The 17,092-nt window shown below is 41.5% G+C and overlaps 1 protein-coding gene across 1 annotated transcript; it reads right to left on the reverse strand.

Moving 5' to 3' along the window:
• Positions 1-1,827: 1,827 nt before the first annotated feature.
• Positions 1,828-7,658, reverse strand: LOC311066545 (tripartite motif-containing protein 16-like). Its single transcript, XM_084087767.1, has 6 exons — positions 7,001-7,658; positions 6,034-6,129; positions 5,714-5,947; positions 4,733-4,892; positions 3,129-3,170; positions 1,828-3,014 (listed from the first exon to the last, which is right to left on the reverse strand). Exons 1-6 carry the CDS (start codon positions 7,571-7,573, stop codon positions 2,428-2,430), a joined length of 1,692 nt encoding a protein of 563 aa, XP_083943893.1. The 5' UTR covers positions 7,574-7,658; the 3' UTR covers positions 1,828-2,427.
• Positions 7,659-17,092: the final 9,434 nt, after the last annotated feature.

Raw genomic sequence — 17,092 nt, forward strand, 5'->3', positions numbered from 1 at the left:
AGTGTGCGCCACCCCGAGAAACCAATCGTCCTGCCTCGAGGGCTCGGGACACGTTGGAGGGTTCCACATGAACGCGATCCTGTTGGCGGACCAGGAAAGCATGGCCATCATCTCCATGTCCGACTCGGGCACTGCTGTTACACCCGAAGGGGGCAGCGCTGCCGAATCGTCATCCCTGGAGAAGTCTGACCCACCCTTCGATGCAGTGATCAACATCTGGTCATCTTGGGGAGCGTCAAAGGAAACAGCTGGTACACACCTTGTGGATGGTCCAGCATGTTCCGTCAGCGGCTCTACTGGCTGCGGAGCGTGGGAGGGATGAGGGTTCCTAGGGGGTTGGTTCCCCTTTCTTTGGCAAAGCTCTTTCTAATACATGTCACTATCCTTTTTAATAAATGCTTAAAACATTAAGTGTGGGATGTCTTTCTTTATAAACCACTTTCTCAATAAATGATTTTACAACAACAATCACAGTGTTTTCTTCATAAACAACTTACTCAATATATGGTTTCAATGATTAAAGTGTCTTTAATTATATAACACTTCTTTAATAAATCGTTTAACAACAACTTCTGGTGTCTTGCTTTATAAAAACACTTTCATTATATAAGGTTACCATTTTGGTTGACTACAATACATAAGTGCATCATAAACAAAAAGGCATATTTATAATAGAATACTTGCATATTCCATAACAAACATCAACACTGCAAAAACAGATTCTGATTCTCACCTAATTTCACTGTCTGCCCCTCGAGCGCCTTGGAGTCAATGCTGGCCACGGCTGCCAGTAAACCGAGACCCATGGGCCTGTCTGATGAGGTGTTTACTCTGACGGGGAGTGGGAAGGAGCAGCCAACGCCTAGTCAACGGACAACTACGCTGGTTCCCGAAGACAAACAGCAACAACTTTGCCACATGGCGACCCCCAAAACTCCTCCAGAATGATCCAGGAGCTGGCACCCATAAAGATGGACACGATTGTTGCCCAGTCCCTAAACATTACACAAACAGCTGATCTCTAAACTACAAGCTCCATTCCCTCCGAACAACAATTAAATAACACCCGACGCTGCTGGTCAGGTAAGCATTGGCCAACCAAGAACTTTTCCGGAGTTTCAACTGGCAGTTTAAATAAAACCCAATCCAGTGTCCCCAATGACAGCAGTATAGCTTTGCCTAATCTGGAACGAAAAATCACAGGTCTTATCCCAGCAATTAAGAAACTACGAAAACATAATTGTTTTCGCTAACCCTAACTGTAAATAATGCCAGAGTACTGTGGGATCCCCATGCTAAACCCAACGGTCTGTTAGGGGGGCACCTGAATATTCTAAGTACTATTCCAAAAAGTGATCAAATTAAACATCTTCTAGCTGAATCTAACTTAGATTAACAGTGTTTATCAGAGACATAGCTTCATAAAAATCCCCATCATCTTCTGCCTTGCATATTCCTGGGTATAATGCCTTCAGGAAAGATTGAGCTGAGGGCAGAGGTGGGGGGTTGTTGTTTTATATTAAAGATCTCATATCATGTAAAGAGATTCAATGCCATGCTGAGACATGCCATGTATTTGTTTAGACGTCACAGTGTCACCATAAATGTCTTTCATCCTCATCACCACCCTCTGCAAAATCTGTATTTTTTTTAGAAATGAAGTGCTTTATTTTTATTTTATTATTTTATTTACCCTTTATTTTACCAGGTGATGTCCCATTGAGATATTCAAATCTCTTTTACAAGGGAGCCCTGGGGCAACAATTACACAAGTTACACAGAATCACAGAAACGGACTCAACAAACAAAACAGGTTTACAATACATGTTAAACAATTTAATGCTTTACTTTGGGAATGCAGCTCAGGGAAGGAAGTAATTATGATGGGTGATTTTAATATCAACTGGGAAGACAAATCAGGTAAAAAAGCACTGAAACAAATCACAAATAAATTTGATCTGATACAGCTAAAAATGTAGATCGCATGGGTCGCTTGTGTCTGAACGAGCTGCTAGATGCAGAAGAAACTCGTGAGTGTTTGACATCCTTTATTGAAACATTACACTTCATCATATACTCTGATCGAATAACACATTTTAATGAATCCTGTGTGTGATCAATTCAATTGAAAGGTGATGACACTACAATAAGAACTGAATGACAGCTTTCCATCAACACAAATAGTTTAAGAAAAGCACAGATACACACCGTCACTCATCATGACTCTCTCTCACACACTGATCTTACTGTCTATATGAGGATTTATTACACAGTTATTCTGACATGATATTGCAGTGACAGAAGTTCAGCTGTGTTATTAATGTAATGAAGAGAAAATAAGAGACTCTGTAACATCTCACTGTTACTGATTTATCATGCAGCTCAAAGCATTATGGGTAGAATCTCTCTACAGGCTTTTCTGATTCATCAACACAGTTTCACTGAGCCATAAACCCCAAACCCAGGATAGAGCGGCTGAGTGAATGTGGTCTGGACTGTGTGGATGAGGCTCATTGTGTCTCCGTCGACGCTGTAGAAGGACAGAGTTCCTGCACTGTGATCCACATACACTCCTACTCTACAGTGATCCACATTCACTCCTACATTCACTCCTATTCCACTGTGATGCACATTCACTCCTGTTCTACTGCTGATGGGCTTCACAGGGAGTTTAGTCTCTGTCTTATTGTGCCAGAATGAGTAACTGGAGGGAGAGCAGTCCAAACTCCAGGACTGATCATTACGTCCAAATCCACACTCATCACCCGATCCCTTCCTGCGGATGCTCTTATATGACACTGATATTAACACAATTTCACCACTCCACTCAATCTCCCAGTAAGAGCGTCCGCACACACTCTCTCTACACAACACCTGAAGATGACATTCAAATCTGTCTGGATGATCAGGATCCCACTCAAGCTCTGGTAAAGAGTATGTAATCACTCTGTTCTCCTCAGACAGACAGAGCCATACATTCGCTGTGTTTGGATCCAGAGTGAGCAGCTGGGAATCTGATGGAGATAAAACACATCACAATCAGGAATTATGAATCTGTCTGATCTTTTAATGTACAGTAGCTGAATTCATGTTCAATATATCAGTAATGTCTCAGTACAGTGACTTACATTGTAGGAAGTCGTTCCTGGTCCTGGGAACAATGAAAGTGACTGTGGAAATCAACAGACATGAAGAGTGTGATTATTTGCACAGATGACAGAATAATGGCGTATGGGCATCTCTGGTATTAATGCGCTTCAACACGAGCAGCGTCACTCAAGACATGGCACTGCTGCTGCTGAGAGCTTTTCTTTCACCGTATTCGGAGAGTTTCATACGTATACTGTGTGCATCAATGTCAAAAAGTAAGTGTTACTATCTTCACCTACTAGTAGATTGTGTTTTATATTAATATTTATGGCTAATGTCTCTCTGTGTGTATTAACATGTTGTGCATCGAGTGCAGATGTTATTTATCTATATTGTGGATTGTATGATTTGATACTGGACGGTATAATCTAAAGCCCTATTCGCACGGGATTAGTATGACCTGGTGACCTCTAGTCATTTGTAATAATTGCGGAGGTTGTCTGTGATCTTAATCCCGTGCGAATTGGCCATGTCTGTAATTTGTAAAGTAAAAATTCCCCCGCAAATGACCTACCATATTTCGCCGAACACCGAGGTCCCGTAATAATATTAGTCCCGCGCGAATCGGCATCTCTGTGATTTGGCGGGTCGTATATAATTCTTTCAAGGTTTTTATCTCCCGTGCGCTTTTTATCCATCTTTCGTGAAGAATAAAGGCTGCTTTGGAGTGTTCTGATAGTATTTTGGGTGCTGGGTCATATCGCTATACACCATACAACTATACAATTTGCAGAAAGAGAAAGCTGGAAACCATCAGAGGAGCAAATTCATATACAGTAATTCTTGCTTAACTCCAATAATGAGAGTGAAATATTTAAATGTGTAGCCTACATCAAAATGAAAACAGTTTAACCCTTTCTCTTACTTCATTACTTCACTCACTCCAGTAAAAGAGTGCGTATGCACGTCACTGATTCTAATCGACCACCTCCGAGTGGGATTCGAACCGGAGTCTCCGGCGTGGGAGGCGGACACGCTAAGAAGGACGCTAAAGACCACAGCTGCTAATGTCAGTTGCTGGCGCGCCTCTTGAGGCCAGGGGAGTGAGGTTTACACAAACAGCTTACTAACTTACTGGCTTACGTCCGTTACACACTAGTTCACTAGTTTAATCAAAACTAGCTTTAGCTGGACATAAACTTTATTCTAGAGCTGCTGTAAAGCAAAACAATCTCTGTTACTGTAATCTCCTGTTGTCACTGTGAAGCTGCTTTGGAACAATCTGTGTTAAAAGCGCTGTATAAATGAAGGTGACTTGACTTGACACAGTCTAGAGCAGGGATAGGCAACTCCGGTCCTGGAGGGCCACTGTCCTGCAGAGTTTAGCTCCAACCCTAATTAAACACACCTGAACAAGGCAATCAGTGTTTTCAGGATTACTAGATAGATACAGGCAGGTGAGTTTTTAATCAGGGCTGAAGCTAAACTCTGCAGGACAGTGGCCCTCCAGGACCGGAGTTGCCTATCCCTGGTCTAGAGTGTTTGGACGGTGCGCACACATTTATGTTTTATAAATCCCAATACACATTTCAATGCCTTTTGTGCGTATGCAACATTTATACACGAGGCCCCAGGACTTTACCTCCGTCAGAGATCTTCCTGAGGTCCTCCTTGCAGAAAATCTCCAGTTTGTCTCTCAACTGACGGACAGATTCTCTTACGCCATCAAAAGAGGAGAAAGAACTGAAGGGATTGTCATTCACACCTGTAGATTCAGGAGGAGCTGAGAGAGACTGGAAACTCTAGAGGAAACAGAAATCAAAGCTCATCACCTCCACACTTCATCAATAACCTGCTCTACTGTCAGATTTCCTCCAATCCAGCACTTTCACAGCATCAGCTTCATTATTCTCATAGTCATTATATCATGTTAGAGCTCTTGCATCATTCTAGCATTTGCCACTTACACTATATGTGAACTTTCTAGGAAATCACTTGGATGATCAAACATCTGCCAATAACATAAATGTAATAGATCAAGTGCATCAAGTCACATGGCAGAGTTGAGCAGATCTGATCAGGAAAAGCAGTTTAAAGGCAACGAGTAGATTGACCATTATTTATAACTTTTGAGCAGTTAGTAGCTGTGAAATTCACAAGGACTCTTAGGACACGATCCCAAGGTCAGGTTTTGTGGTTTTAATACACTGAAGCATTGCTAATGTACAGTCTTATTCCCTTTGAATAATTAATTAATTTGTGTTCCAGTCAAATAGTTATGAAAATTAGCTGGGGTCCCATAACTGGTACCATCAAGTTCATGGATTTCACATTGTTGTAAAACAAATGTTAAATATTAGTGAAGTTTTGTGCAGTTGCTGTCTGGAAGCTCGATAGAGATTTCAGAAAAATGTTTTCTTCAGAGATTTCTAGATCTGAAATGTATTTGTAAGTGCGTCTCTTTCAAAAGAAGAAGATCAGATGAGAGTCTGACTGATGATTATATAATAACCGAACGAACAGATCAACACTTCAGTCAGCAGCTCATTCTGCTCTCATGAAATGTTTCTCTGAGTCGCCTGCTCAAGTCCACTATGACCCTGTTCTTCTCGATCTCTGTTACCTGCAGGAAATGTATGTGATCCTGTGTGTGTGAAAGCTGCTCCAGCTCAGCGTCTCTCCTCCTCAGATCATTGATCTCCTGCTCCAGTCGCTCCAGTCGTTCTTCAGCTCGACTCACTGCAGTCTTTTCCTGATCTCTGATCCGCTGTGTCGCCTCAGAGCGGCTTCTCTCGATGGAGCGGATGAGCTCAGTGAAGATCCTCTCACTGACCTCCACTGATGTGTGTGCAGAGCGCTGTTACACACACATCACAATCACACAGTGAGCTTCAGTGAGTCCTGACTGAGACGTCTCAAATTTCTCTTCTTCTCCAGACTCACCTTATGAGACGCCACAGCCTCTCTCAGCTGCTGAAGATCTTTCTCTCTCTGCTGGATCCTCTGCTGGAACGACCTCTGCGTCTCCTTCAGCAGGTGCTAAAGGACAGACCCATAACAGGAGAAACATCACATAAATCATCAAGTAAACAGATATGAATCCATTATAGGTGAAGTGGTTAGACTGAGGGGTTGAAGATCTTACATGATAAGGTTACAGGTTTATTCATAAGTGCCAGCATTATTTCATCAATGCCTAGTTTTATAGGGATAGTTCACCCAAAAATGTAAATACTTTCATTGTTTTCTCATCCTCAAGTTTTTCCAAACTAGATTTTTTTCTCTTGCATAACACAAAAGATATTCTGAAGAATGTCTCTCATTCTTAATGTCCTTTTTGAAGACCATATTGACTTTTAATATACAGTCAGATGGGACATTCATCTGTTACTGCTTGAGCAAGAAAAACCTCTGCAAACTCTCCAAAGGGAGTTACTCTCTATATCAGTGTCACTGTTTCTGAAATGCTTGAAATGCCTCCATTGTAGTCTTTATTCAGCCTAAACCCTTTATATGGCCTTCCTAATGCAGACTAACTTGATGGTTAAAAAGTACTTTTAATTTGTACATGATTATGAGCATAAGCAGAAGTCTTTTTCATTGTCATTATTCCTCAGCAATATACAATCTCAATATTTTGTTGTGTTCTCATTTCCGACACACACTCTAAGCAGTAGACCAATCACAACAGACTGGGGCCGACTGACCAATCACAACAGACTGGGGCCGACTGACCAATCAGAGCAGACTGCGATTTTCAGGAGGCACGTTTCAAAGGAACTGAAACTAAAACGGTGTTCAGACAGAGAGTGAAAACAGACATTAAATTATGTAAATGTTTCCTAGTAGACCCCATTAACAAAATGATGAGCCTTTAAATGAGCATAATGATATCTCTTTAAGTTTATACCTGTGTCTCTGTCCTCTGTGCTGCAGCTGATACAGTGTCATGCTTTTTATGTTCATCCTTCGTACACAGCAAACATATACACTTCTGATCAGTGCGGCAGAAAACCTCAAGGAGCTTGTTGTGTTTCTGGCAGATCATCTCCTGCAGTCGTCCAGTGGCATCAGTCAGATTGTGTCTCTTTCCTTTAAACAAACTCTCATGTTGTTTTAGGTGATTCTGACAGTAAGACTTCAGACACAGCAGACAGGACTTGACGGCTTTGCGTTTTCTTCGAGTACAGACGTCACACCGCACGTTTCCAGCTCCAGCGTAACAGTCAGCAGCAAGCTTAGTCTTCCTCAGTTTCTCCACCACTTCAGCCAGCATGGTGTTTTCAGCTAAAGCAGGTCTTGGCCTGAAGGTCTGTCTGCACTGAGGGCAGCTGTAGACTCTCTTCTGATCCTCCTGATCCCAGCAGCCTGTAATACAGATCTTACAGTAACTGTGTCCACAGGGAATGGCCACTGGATCCTTCAGGAGATCCAAACACACTGGACACAGGAACTCATCCTGAGAAATTCTGGCTTCTGCCATTTTACTGCAAGAACACAGAGACACAAACACACACCAGCTCAACTACACTTCAGTTTCTCTTTCTCTGAACTCATGTGATTCTTGTTTCCTGGTTCTGTGTTTGAATGACGTGTGTAAAACAGGCGTGTCTGCAAAGCAGTTCCTCATTCCTGCCAAGTTTTTAGTTTCCACACACATTGTGTTTAAACAGTCTCAGAGACACATTTAAAGAATATAAGTTAGAGTGTTAGGGTTAGACAAGACAACAACATTAAAAGTTCAGTAATTCTGTATCCCAAGTAGTATACTGGTACTGCAGGACTGAAAACTGTGTCCATAATTACAATTCCTTTAAGTCACCATGAAATCAAAATTGCCAAATCTTGTTTTTATTGTATATTGCAGTATTTATTATAAATTATTTATTCATGCACTACATTATTTTGTTAAATTCATGTGCTCTTGTAACCATGAATCAAAATGAATTCCCCTCCCTCTTGCAACCACATCTCTTCTCTTATGACGCGTTTACTGGACGACCTGTCACTCACATGAGATCCGCCAATAGCAAACCACAACCATCCAATCAATTCCCTATGGACAAAATCAAGCCCCGCCCACATTTGTTCTTGTTCCAGAAGCCGTTTCACTCGGACATGTGTCACAATAGCGACGTATCGTAACTTATATACCATGCTGACATTAATATCATGAATGTTTTCACTTTGAGTATCATGAAATATTTAGTCTTTTCAATTATAAATAGGGATTACTTTTGTCGCGAGTCATTTCTTGAGATGAATGGACATGTTTTCACACATTTCACAGTTTGGTGTTTCAGATTATCATCTCTGATGATACATCAGTAAATGTACAGTGAAAGCAATAAACTTGATATACTTTAAGTGATGAACGAGGAAAAAAACATGATTCTTTCTGGTTGTTGTTGACAACTTGCCATAATGCCAAAAAGTAGAGCACACCTTCTAACGGTGGTGGCCCCAAAAAACTATTTAAATCAATAATTAAATAACTTGTTTAAAACCAAATAATTTGGGCGCCCGACAGGAGTAGGCCTATCAAAATAAATTATAAAAAAAAAAATGTAATAATAAAAAAATTATCAAAGAAATAAACGATCTTTGAACAACAATTTCAGTCCTATGAAGGTAAAATGATACCTAAAAGATTTGCATGCACAAAGTTAGATCTGTGAAAGTCTACACAAGATTGCAAGCATTAATTACATTTGCATGTGCAAGAGAAAATTTGTAAAGGTGTAAATCATGTTTCAAGTGTAAGAAAAAAAAGATTTGCAGCATTTTACTGCTTTTTGTAAGTGCAACTCATGAATTGTGAAACTGCAGCTTCACGCTGACGTAAAATAAATATGATCTGTATTCCTCCGACTTCCATTTTTCAATTCTGTCTTCTGTTCTGTCTTTCTTTTAGGCACGATTCTCTCACTATTCTGAGTTTTGCAAGCATCAATGCGGGAGAAAGAACGGTTGAAAAAAGAAAACTTTTGTTTTGGAGTTAAAAAAAGCACCACAAATCAGAAACCGCAGATTGCTCCATAAACAGCTGAATAATCTTGCTGGATTTAGACTGAACACAGGGCCTAGATGAGGAGTGATGTAGAAAAGGGTCTAAACAGAAGTTAAGATCCCCACCCAGAATTAGTTGGTTGGAATGCAAATCAGGGAGGGAAAACAAAACTTTTTTGAAAAAAGCCTCATCATCCCAAGTAGGACCATATACATTGTCCAAAATCAAGCAAACTCCACTGATCTGTCCTCTAATCATAATAAAATGCCCATTGGGGTCTGAGATGACCTCAGAGACAGAAAAAGGAACTGATATATGAATGAGAATAGCAACCCCTCGAGACTTACTCTGAAAACAGGGATGGTAGAGCTGGCCCACCCATCCCTTTCTGATTCTTAGATGATCTGCAGGCCTGAGGTGTGTTTCCTGAATAAACGCTATGCTAGTATTCAAATGTTTCAAATAATTAAGAACTTTATTTTGCTTCACCGGAAAATTCAGTCCCTTAACATTCCAACTGGTGAATTTCAGTGCACCACGAGGTGCCGCCTTGTTACTCATCACAGACATGGATAGTTAATTCTATGAACATGACCAGATTTCTGAGCCCCCCCATAAACAACCCAGCCAACAACACACCTTGCTTGTAGCATATCAGGATATAAAGTGGTGTAATAATGATTGCACATGAATAGAAAAAAGGTAAAAAATAAAATAAAAAAAAGACAAACAAAGAACCACCCACCTTTACACCAGCTGACATCAAAAACAGCAGCTGGAACCATGACAGGTAAGTTTCCTAACTCCAAGTCCTCCCATATATGGTACGTAACCTCAATATTTGTCCAAAAATTACTGACAGACTTAGACTTCAAAACAAATCTAATGTATAATCCAGGTAAAAAAAAAAAAAAAACTTAACTTGGGCAAAAGGGCAGTAAAACTAGGTGTCCAAAATTAGCACACTATATATAGATTAAGCTTTGAAGATCAAACATAAGGATCGTTGTGGTGAACAAGTTAACACTCACCTTTGTCAAATTTAGCAAACAGTCCAATATTAAATTCACTAGGCAACTAGGCCTAAAATAATAGGAGACAAAAAAAAGGACTGCTCACAGTATAATAGTCTGCTTGAACTCAGAGCGAACCATTAAGAGCAAAAAATACACATCATAAAACTAATTGCCCGAGATTACCATACTGTAAATAAAAAGAGATTGAAAGATCAAACAGAAGAATCTTCATATTGAGCAAGTTTGAGGGAGAGAGAAAAAAAAAACTTTGTCAAATTTGGCAAACAGACAAGATACAAGTCCACAGTCCCAACAGCCAAGGTCGTCCCCGAAATTAAGAGAGAAAAAAAAAGGACAGAAAAAAAAAAAAAAATCAAGACTGACATAGTAGAATGCAGTCCATCGAACCCACTACGAGTCCAAGCACTGGATGAAGTTGTTGGCTTCCAAAACAGAAGCCAGCCATTTCTTCTCACCGTTTAGAAGCGTGATTTGCAGTCTGGCAGGATAGAGAAGCGCAGGTTTGAGACCGCGTTTGTACAGTGACCACATCACATCTTTATACTCGGCGCGGAGTTTCAAAACCTCAGGGCAGTGATCCTCAAAGATACGGATCTTATGTCCTTCATACAGCAGCTCACCCTTTTTGCGAGATTCACGGATGACCAGGTCTTTCACTTGAAAGCAATGAAATCGCAGAATGACAGGTCACGGTCTCTGCCCAGGCGCTGGTTTAGGTGCGAGGCTACGATGAGCTCTGTCCAGCTCAGGCGGCGAGGTTTAACGCCTGAGAGCCAAGGACATCCACCAGGAGCTGGGGAAAAAATGTAGTCGGACGCGGCCCCTCGACTGACTCGGGTAAGCCCAGAATTCAAATATTTTGGTGCCGGCTGCGGCTCTCGAGGTCTGAGACTTTAGCCTTGAGCCACTCATTATCCTTCTGGAGCCTCAAACACGTAGCTTCGACTTGCTCAAGCTGTTGACTAATTTCCGTAGTGCCAGACTCGAGATTACCGATGCGAAGATCATGATCTGCCACAGTAGACTGAATGTTATCTAGCTTGGTTGCCAAGCTTTCAAAGATGCTTTGAAGTCCGCGGCGATTGAGGCTCTGAGATCGTCATGTAAAGCACTGATCTCGGCTAGCGTAATGCTACACAGTAAATTTGAAATCCGGAAATCAACACCAATAGAGTTAATTTCAACACTTTAAAAGTGTATATATGGGAACCACCCACAAAGTGTTAGTTCAACACTTTCAAAAGTGTTGCCTCTCGCAACACCGACACAGTGTTACAATATGAACACTAAGAGAGTAAAATATTAACACCAATGCAGAGAACAACAACACTGTTACAGAGCTGGGTGCAGTTAAACTTCTACACTGTTCTGGTGTTGACCCAACACTTTAAAAAAATGGAAATCACAATCTTCTCAACCTTATAGGAGTCAAATATTACACCATCCTGGTGTTGATAAAACACATTTTTACACATAAAAACACTAAGGGAGTTACCAGTTTTTCTTATTAGTGTTCTGCATCTGCCACTTTAAAGAACTGTAAAATAAACTCTTTGAAATAAACATCACTCCATATTACTCTTTCAAACCTTTATTTCAAAACAATCCAGAAAGTTAAATTGTAACCTCAGTCTGGGATCATAGTAGAATTCTGTTCAGTGTAAAGTTAAAAATAAAGGCAAAATGCAAACAGTTGTTTTGACAAACTAGTTTTTTATTAACTAACAAGCCCCTTTACATCATAGGTAACTTTTAAAATAAATGAAGGAACAATATAGGCATTTCTGTCACCAGAATTATATGAAAGCTGCTTATTCAAATGGTCTGTAATACCTCAAGTCCTGTACATGTCAGTGAATGTAAGCTCTGTGTCAGTGAAGTTGATTCAGTACCTTCGACTTTGCAACAGTACAGCAGTGCATGAGTCAACAACATTCAGCAGATGAAGAACAGTTGCAGGATATGAGTGGATCAGTTCAGTGCATAGTTGTTTCACAGAGAAGGAAAGGCTGTGCATATCCAACTTTCTCGAAAAATCCTGGAGTGCTGGTTCCCTAGACAACACAAAACCAGACCAATTACAATCAATACAATTTGTGTTTTACAAATACAGCAAGTTTATGGTGGAAAAAGTTCAACCATCTTAGACTTTAGTGACTCAAACAAGAAACTATTTTGGTAAGATTAAGACTTGAATTTACTGATTTCCAAGTAAATTAAATACTTTATTCATCCAAAAATTTGTATTCTGTCATTAATTATTCACCCTTATGTTGTTCCAAACCAGTAAGAGTTTTGCTCATCTTCGGAACACTTCATGATGATATTTTTGTCCCTTGATCGACAGCCTATTCAACTACCACTTCCAAAGCCACGGAAAGGTATAAAGAAAATCACAAGTAATCCATGTGACTCCAGTGGTTTGACCTCAATTTTACGACCTTTTTTATGACAATTTTAACTCAACTTTATTTACAAAATATTAATCTTCACACAACAACATCTGCTCTCGCATTAACAACATGCACGAGTTGTAATGTTCTCATGAACGCATGTTGGAAATTAATATTTTATAAATTAAGTGGTAAATGTTTTTTTGCTGCAAACACAGCACTAGCATAGTTTAATAAAATTGATGTTAAACCACTGGAGTCGCATGGAGTACTTTAATGATGTACCTTTCTACCTTTCTGGGGCTTGAAAGTGGTAGTTGCGGGACAGCAACGGAGGGACAGGAACCTCTCAGATTTCATTAAAAATATCTTCATTTGTGTTGTGAAGATGAAAGAAAGTCTTACATGTTTGGAACGACATGAGGGTGAGTAATTAATGGCAGAATTTCCATTTGTGGGTGAACTAACCCTTTAAAGGGATAGTTCACTCAAATTAAATTTTGGTATGTTTTAGCTTACCTCAAGGGCATCCAAGATGTAGGTGTCTTTGTTTCCGCAGTAGTTTCAAACATCAACCAAAAGTAAATCTGATAAATACATTTTGCATACATACAGTGAGGAAAATAAGTATTTGAACACCCTGCTATTTTGCAAGTTCTCCACTTGGAAATCATGGAGGGGTCTGAAATTGTCATCGTAGGTGCATGTCCACTGTGAGAGACATAATCTAAAAAAAAAAATCCAGAAATCACAATATATGATTTTTTAACTATTTATTTGTATGATACAGCTGCAAATAAGTATTTGAACACCTGTCTATCAGCTAGAATTCTGACCCTCAAAGACCTGTTAGTCTGCCTTTAAAATGTCCACCTCCACTCCATTTATTATCCTAAATTAGATGCACCTGTTTGAGGTCGTTAGCTGCATAAAGACACCTGTCCACCCCATACAATCAGTAAGAATCCAACTACTAACATGGCCAAGACCAAAGAGCTGTCCAAAGACACTAGAGACAAAATTGTACACCTCCACAAGGCTGGAAAGGGCTACGGGGAAATTGCCAAGCAGCTTGGTGAAAAAAGGTCCACTGTTGGAGCAATCATTAGAAAATGGAAGAAGCTAAACATGACTGTCAGTCTCCCTCGGACTGGGGCTCCATGCAAGATCTCACCTCGTGGGGTCTCAATGATCCTAAGAAAGGTGAGAAATCAGCCCAGAACTACACGGGAGGAGCTGGTCAATGACCTGAAAAGAGCTGGGACCACCGTTTCCAAGGTTACTGTTGGTAATACACTAAGACGTCATGGTTTGAAATCATGCATGGCACGGAAGGTTCCCCTGCTTAAACCAGCACATGTCAAGGCCTGTCTTAAGTTTGCCAATGACCATTTGGATGATCCAGAGGAGTCATGGGAGAAAGTCATGTGGTCAGATGAGACCAAAATAGAACTTTTTGGTCATAATTCCACTAAACGTGTTTGGAGGAAGAAGAATGATGAGTACCATCCCAAGAACACCATCCCTACTGTGAAGCATGGGGGTGGTAGCATCATGCTTTGGGGGTGTTTTTCTGCACATGGGACAGGGCGACTGCACTGTATTAAGGAGAGGATGACCGGGGCCATGTATTGCGAGATTTTGGGGAACAACCTCCTTCCCTCAGTTAGAGCATTGAAGATGGGTCGAGGCTGGGTCTTCCAACATGACAATGAGCCGAAGCACACAGCCAGGATAACCAAGGAGTGGCTCTGTAAGAAGCATATCAAGGTTCTGGCGTGGCCTAGCCAGTCTCCAGACCTAAACCCAATAGAGAATCTTTGGAGGGAGCTCAAACTCCGTGTTTCTCAGCAACAGCCCAGAAACCTGACTGATCTAGAGAAGATCTGTGTGGAGGAGTGGGCCAAAATCCCTCCTGCAGTGTGTGCAAACCTGGTGAAAAACTACAGGAAACGTTTGACCTCTGTAATTGCAAATGTCACAGGTCGGGGTGGAGCGCCAGCGGGCCACCCACCCCTCCGCTTGCGTGCCGCCCCTGAGGAGCTGACCGTGGACACAAAGGAGACGGACACAGAATTCAAAAATAAATGTTCTTTATTAAATAAATAAAACAGTTTCTCTTCAGCATTAGCAGGCTCTTCCAGCATTAGCAGGCTCTTCACTAGCCTCAGGCAGAGAGTGGAGAATACGCGTAACTCACAGCATTAGCAGGCTCTTCACTAGCCTCAGACAGAGAGTGGAGAATACGTATAACTCACAGCATTAGCAGGCTCTTCCAGCATTAGCCGGCTCTTCACTAGCCTCAGGCAGAGATTGGAGAATACGTATAACTTACAGCATTAGCAGGCTCTTCCAGCATTAGCCGGCTCTTCACTAGCCTCAGGCAGAGAATGGAGAATACGTATAACTTACAGCATTAGCAGGCTCTTCCAGCATTAGCCGGCTCTTCACTAGCCTCAGACAGAGAGTAGAGAATACGTATAACTTACAGCATTAGCCGGCTCTTCCAGCATTAGCCGGCTCTTCACTAGCCTCAGGCAGAGAGAGGAATGGATACGTGTAACTCACAGCATTAACAGGCTCTTCCAGCATTAGCAGGCTCCTCCAGCATTAACAGGCTCTTCCAGCATTAGCAGGCTCCTCCAGCATTAGCAGGCTCTTCCAGCATTAGCAGGCTCTTCCAGCATTAGCCGGCTCTTCCAGCATTAGCCGGCTCTTCACTAGCCTCAGGCAGAGAGTGGAAGATACGTGTAACTCACAGCATTAGCAGGCTCTTCACTAGCCTCAGGCAGAGAGTGGAGAATACGTATAAAACTCACAGCATTAGCAGGCTCTTCCAGCATTAGCCGGCTCTTCACTGGACTCAGGCAGAGAGAGGAATGGATACGGGTAACTCACAGCGTTAGCAGGTTCTTCACTGGACTCAGGCAGAGAGAGGAATGGATACATGTAACTCACAGCATTAGCAGGCTCTTCACTGGACTCAGGCAGAGAGAGGAATGGATACGTGTAACTCACAGCATTAGCAGGCTCTTCACTGGACTCAGGCAGAGAGTGGAGGATAATGGTATTTCCCCAATGCAGCTGTAACTTCACAGGGCTCAGGTAGAGAAGAGGTTAATGAACAGCTGTGACTGCGAGTGAACAGCAGAAACAATTCCCACACTCGCATATCCACCACACACTGTAAGATTTCGTGCTCGTGCTCATTTCCACAATAAAACTGCAATTCAACAGACTCACGGTGCAACCAAGGCTTACACCCGCAATCCAGCCGAAGTCTTCTCTGTCTCTCTCTCTCTCTTTCTCGCTCTCTCTCTCTCTCGCGGCCTCCCTCCGCATCCGCGGCCGCTCACGTGCTGCATGCCTCACATGTCCTCTCTCCTCGAGCCTTCCTCTCCTCCCACCTGCCCTTTTCTCTCGAGCGTCAGCTTCTTTTATCTGCCACTCAGTCCAATCGCCTGTTGACATTTTTCCCCGCACAGCTGCCAGCGATTACCCTCATTCACTCTCGTTCGCGGCGTTTTTCCGGCTTCCGTGTATCCCCGGAACCAGCCTTGTGTTACCCCAGAAGTGCTCCCCACGGGAAACAAGTTCTTAATAAAAAAAGGTTCCGCCCAGCCGCTTGTCACCCCGTGACACAAACAAAGGCTACTGTACCAAATATTAACATTGATTTTCTCAGGTGTTCAAATACTTATTTGCAGCTGTATCATACAAATAAATAGTTAAAAAATCATACATTGTGATTTCTGGATTTTTTTTTTTAGATTATGTCTCTCACAGTGGACATGCACCTACGATGACAATTTCAGACCCCTCCATGATTTCTAAGTGGGAGAACTTGCAAAATAGCAGGGTGTTCAAATACTTATTTTCCTCACTGTATAGACACCATGTCTGGAACAGAAGCAACTTTTCCACCACTTAAGGCCACAATACCTCTTGTGGTCTGGGAATGTGCAACACAGGATTCAAACCCACAACCGGAATGGTTCGGGGCTCGTGGCACGTGGTTTAGCAGCTTGCGCCACTCAGTTGACGCTGTCTTACCAAGCTGCCAAGGAGAGGCATAAGTGTAAGAATGAGCACACAAAAGCATGTTAACCAGATTAGCAAGCTAAGTTAACTTAATGCTAATGTAATTTATGGTTAGCCTGATAGCTGAAGAGCCACATTAGAAAGAATGGCATCTGGTTAGCATGCTAACCAATTAGCATGCTAAGCTAACTACCATAAGGAGACAAATACATTATATTTGGAGAAAAATATATCAGGAATGGTAGCGAAAATCAAAAATCTGTTCAGTCACTTCTGTGTGGCTCGGTCCAAAGATCATCTTAGCCAATTGTCGTAAGAATTGAACAAAATTTGAATGAGGAGTAGCAAAAAAACTGAACACTGTACTTTTCAAAATGTCCACTACTGTAATGGGCAGAGTCTTAATTTAAGATATTGATTGTGATCACCATAATGAGTGGAATCAAGTGTACTAAGTTTCATTTTACATCTATTTACATTCACATCTAGATCAAAGGGTTCAAAAGCTATAAACCTTTTAA

The sequence above is a fragment of the Abramis brama genome, assembly GCF_963993115.1.
Source record: "Abramis brama genome assembly, chromosome: 16".
Taxonomy (NCBI): Eukaryota; Metazoa; Chordata; class Actinopteri; order Cypriniformes; family Leuciscidae; genus Abramis; species Abramis brama.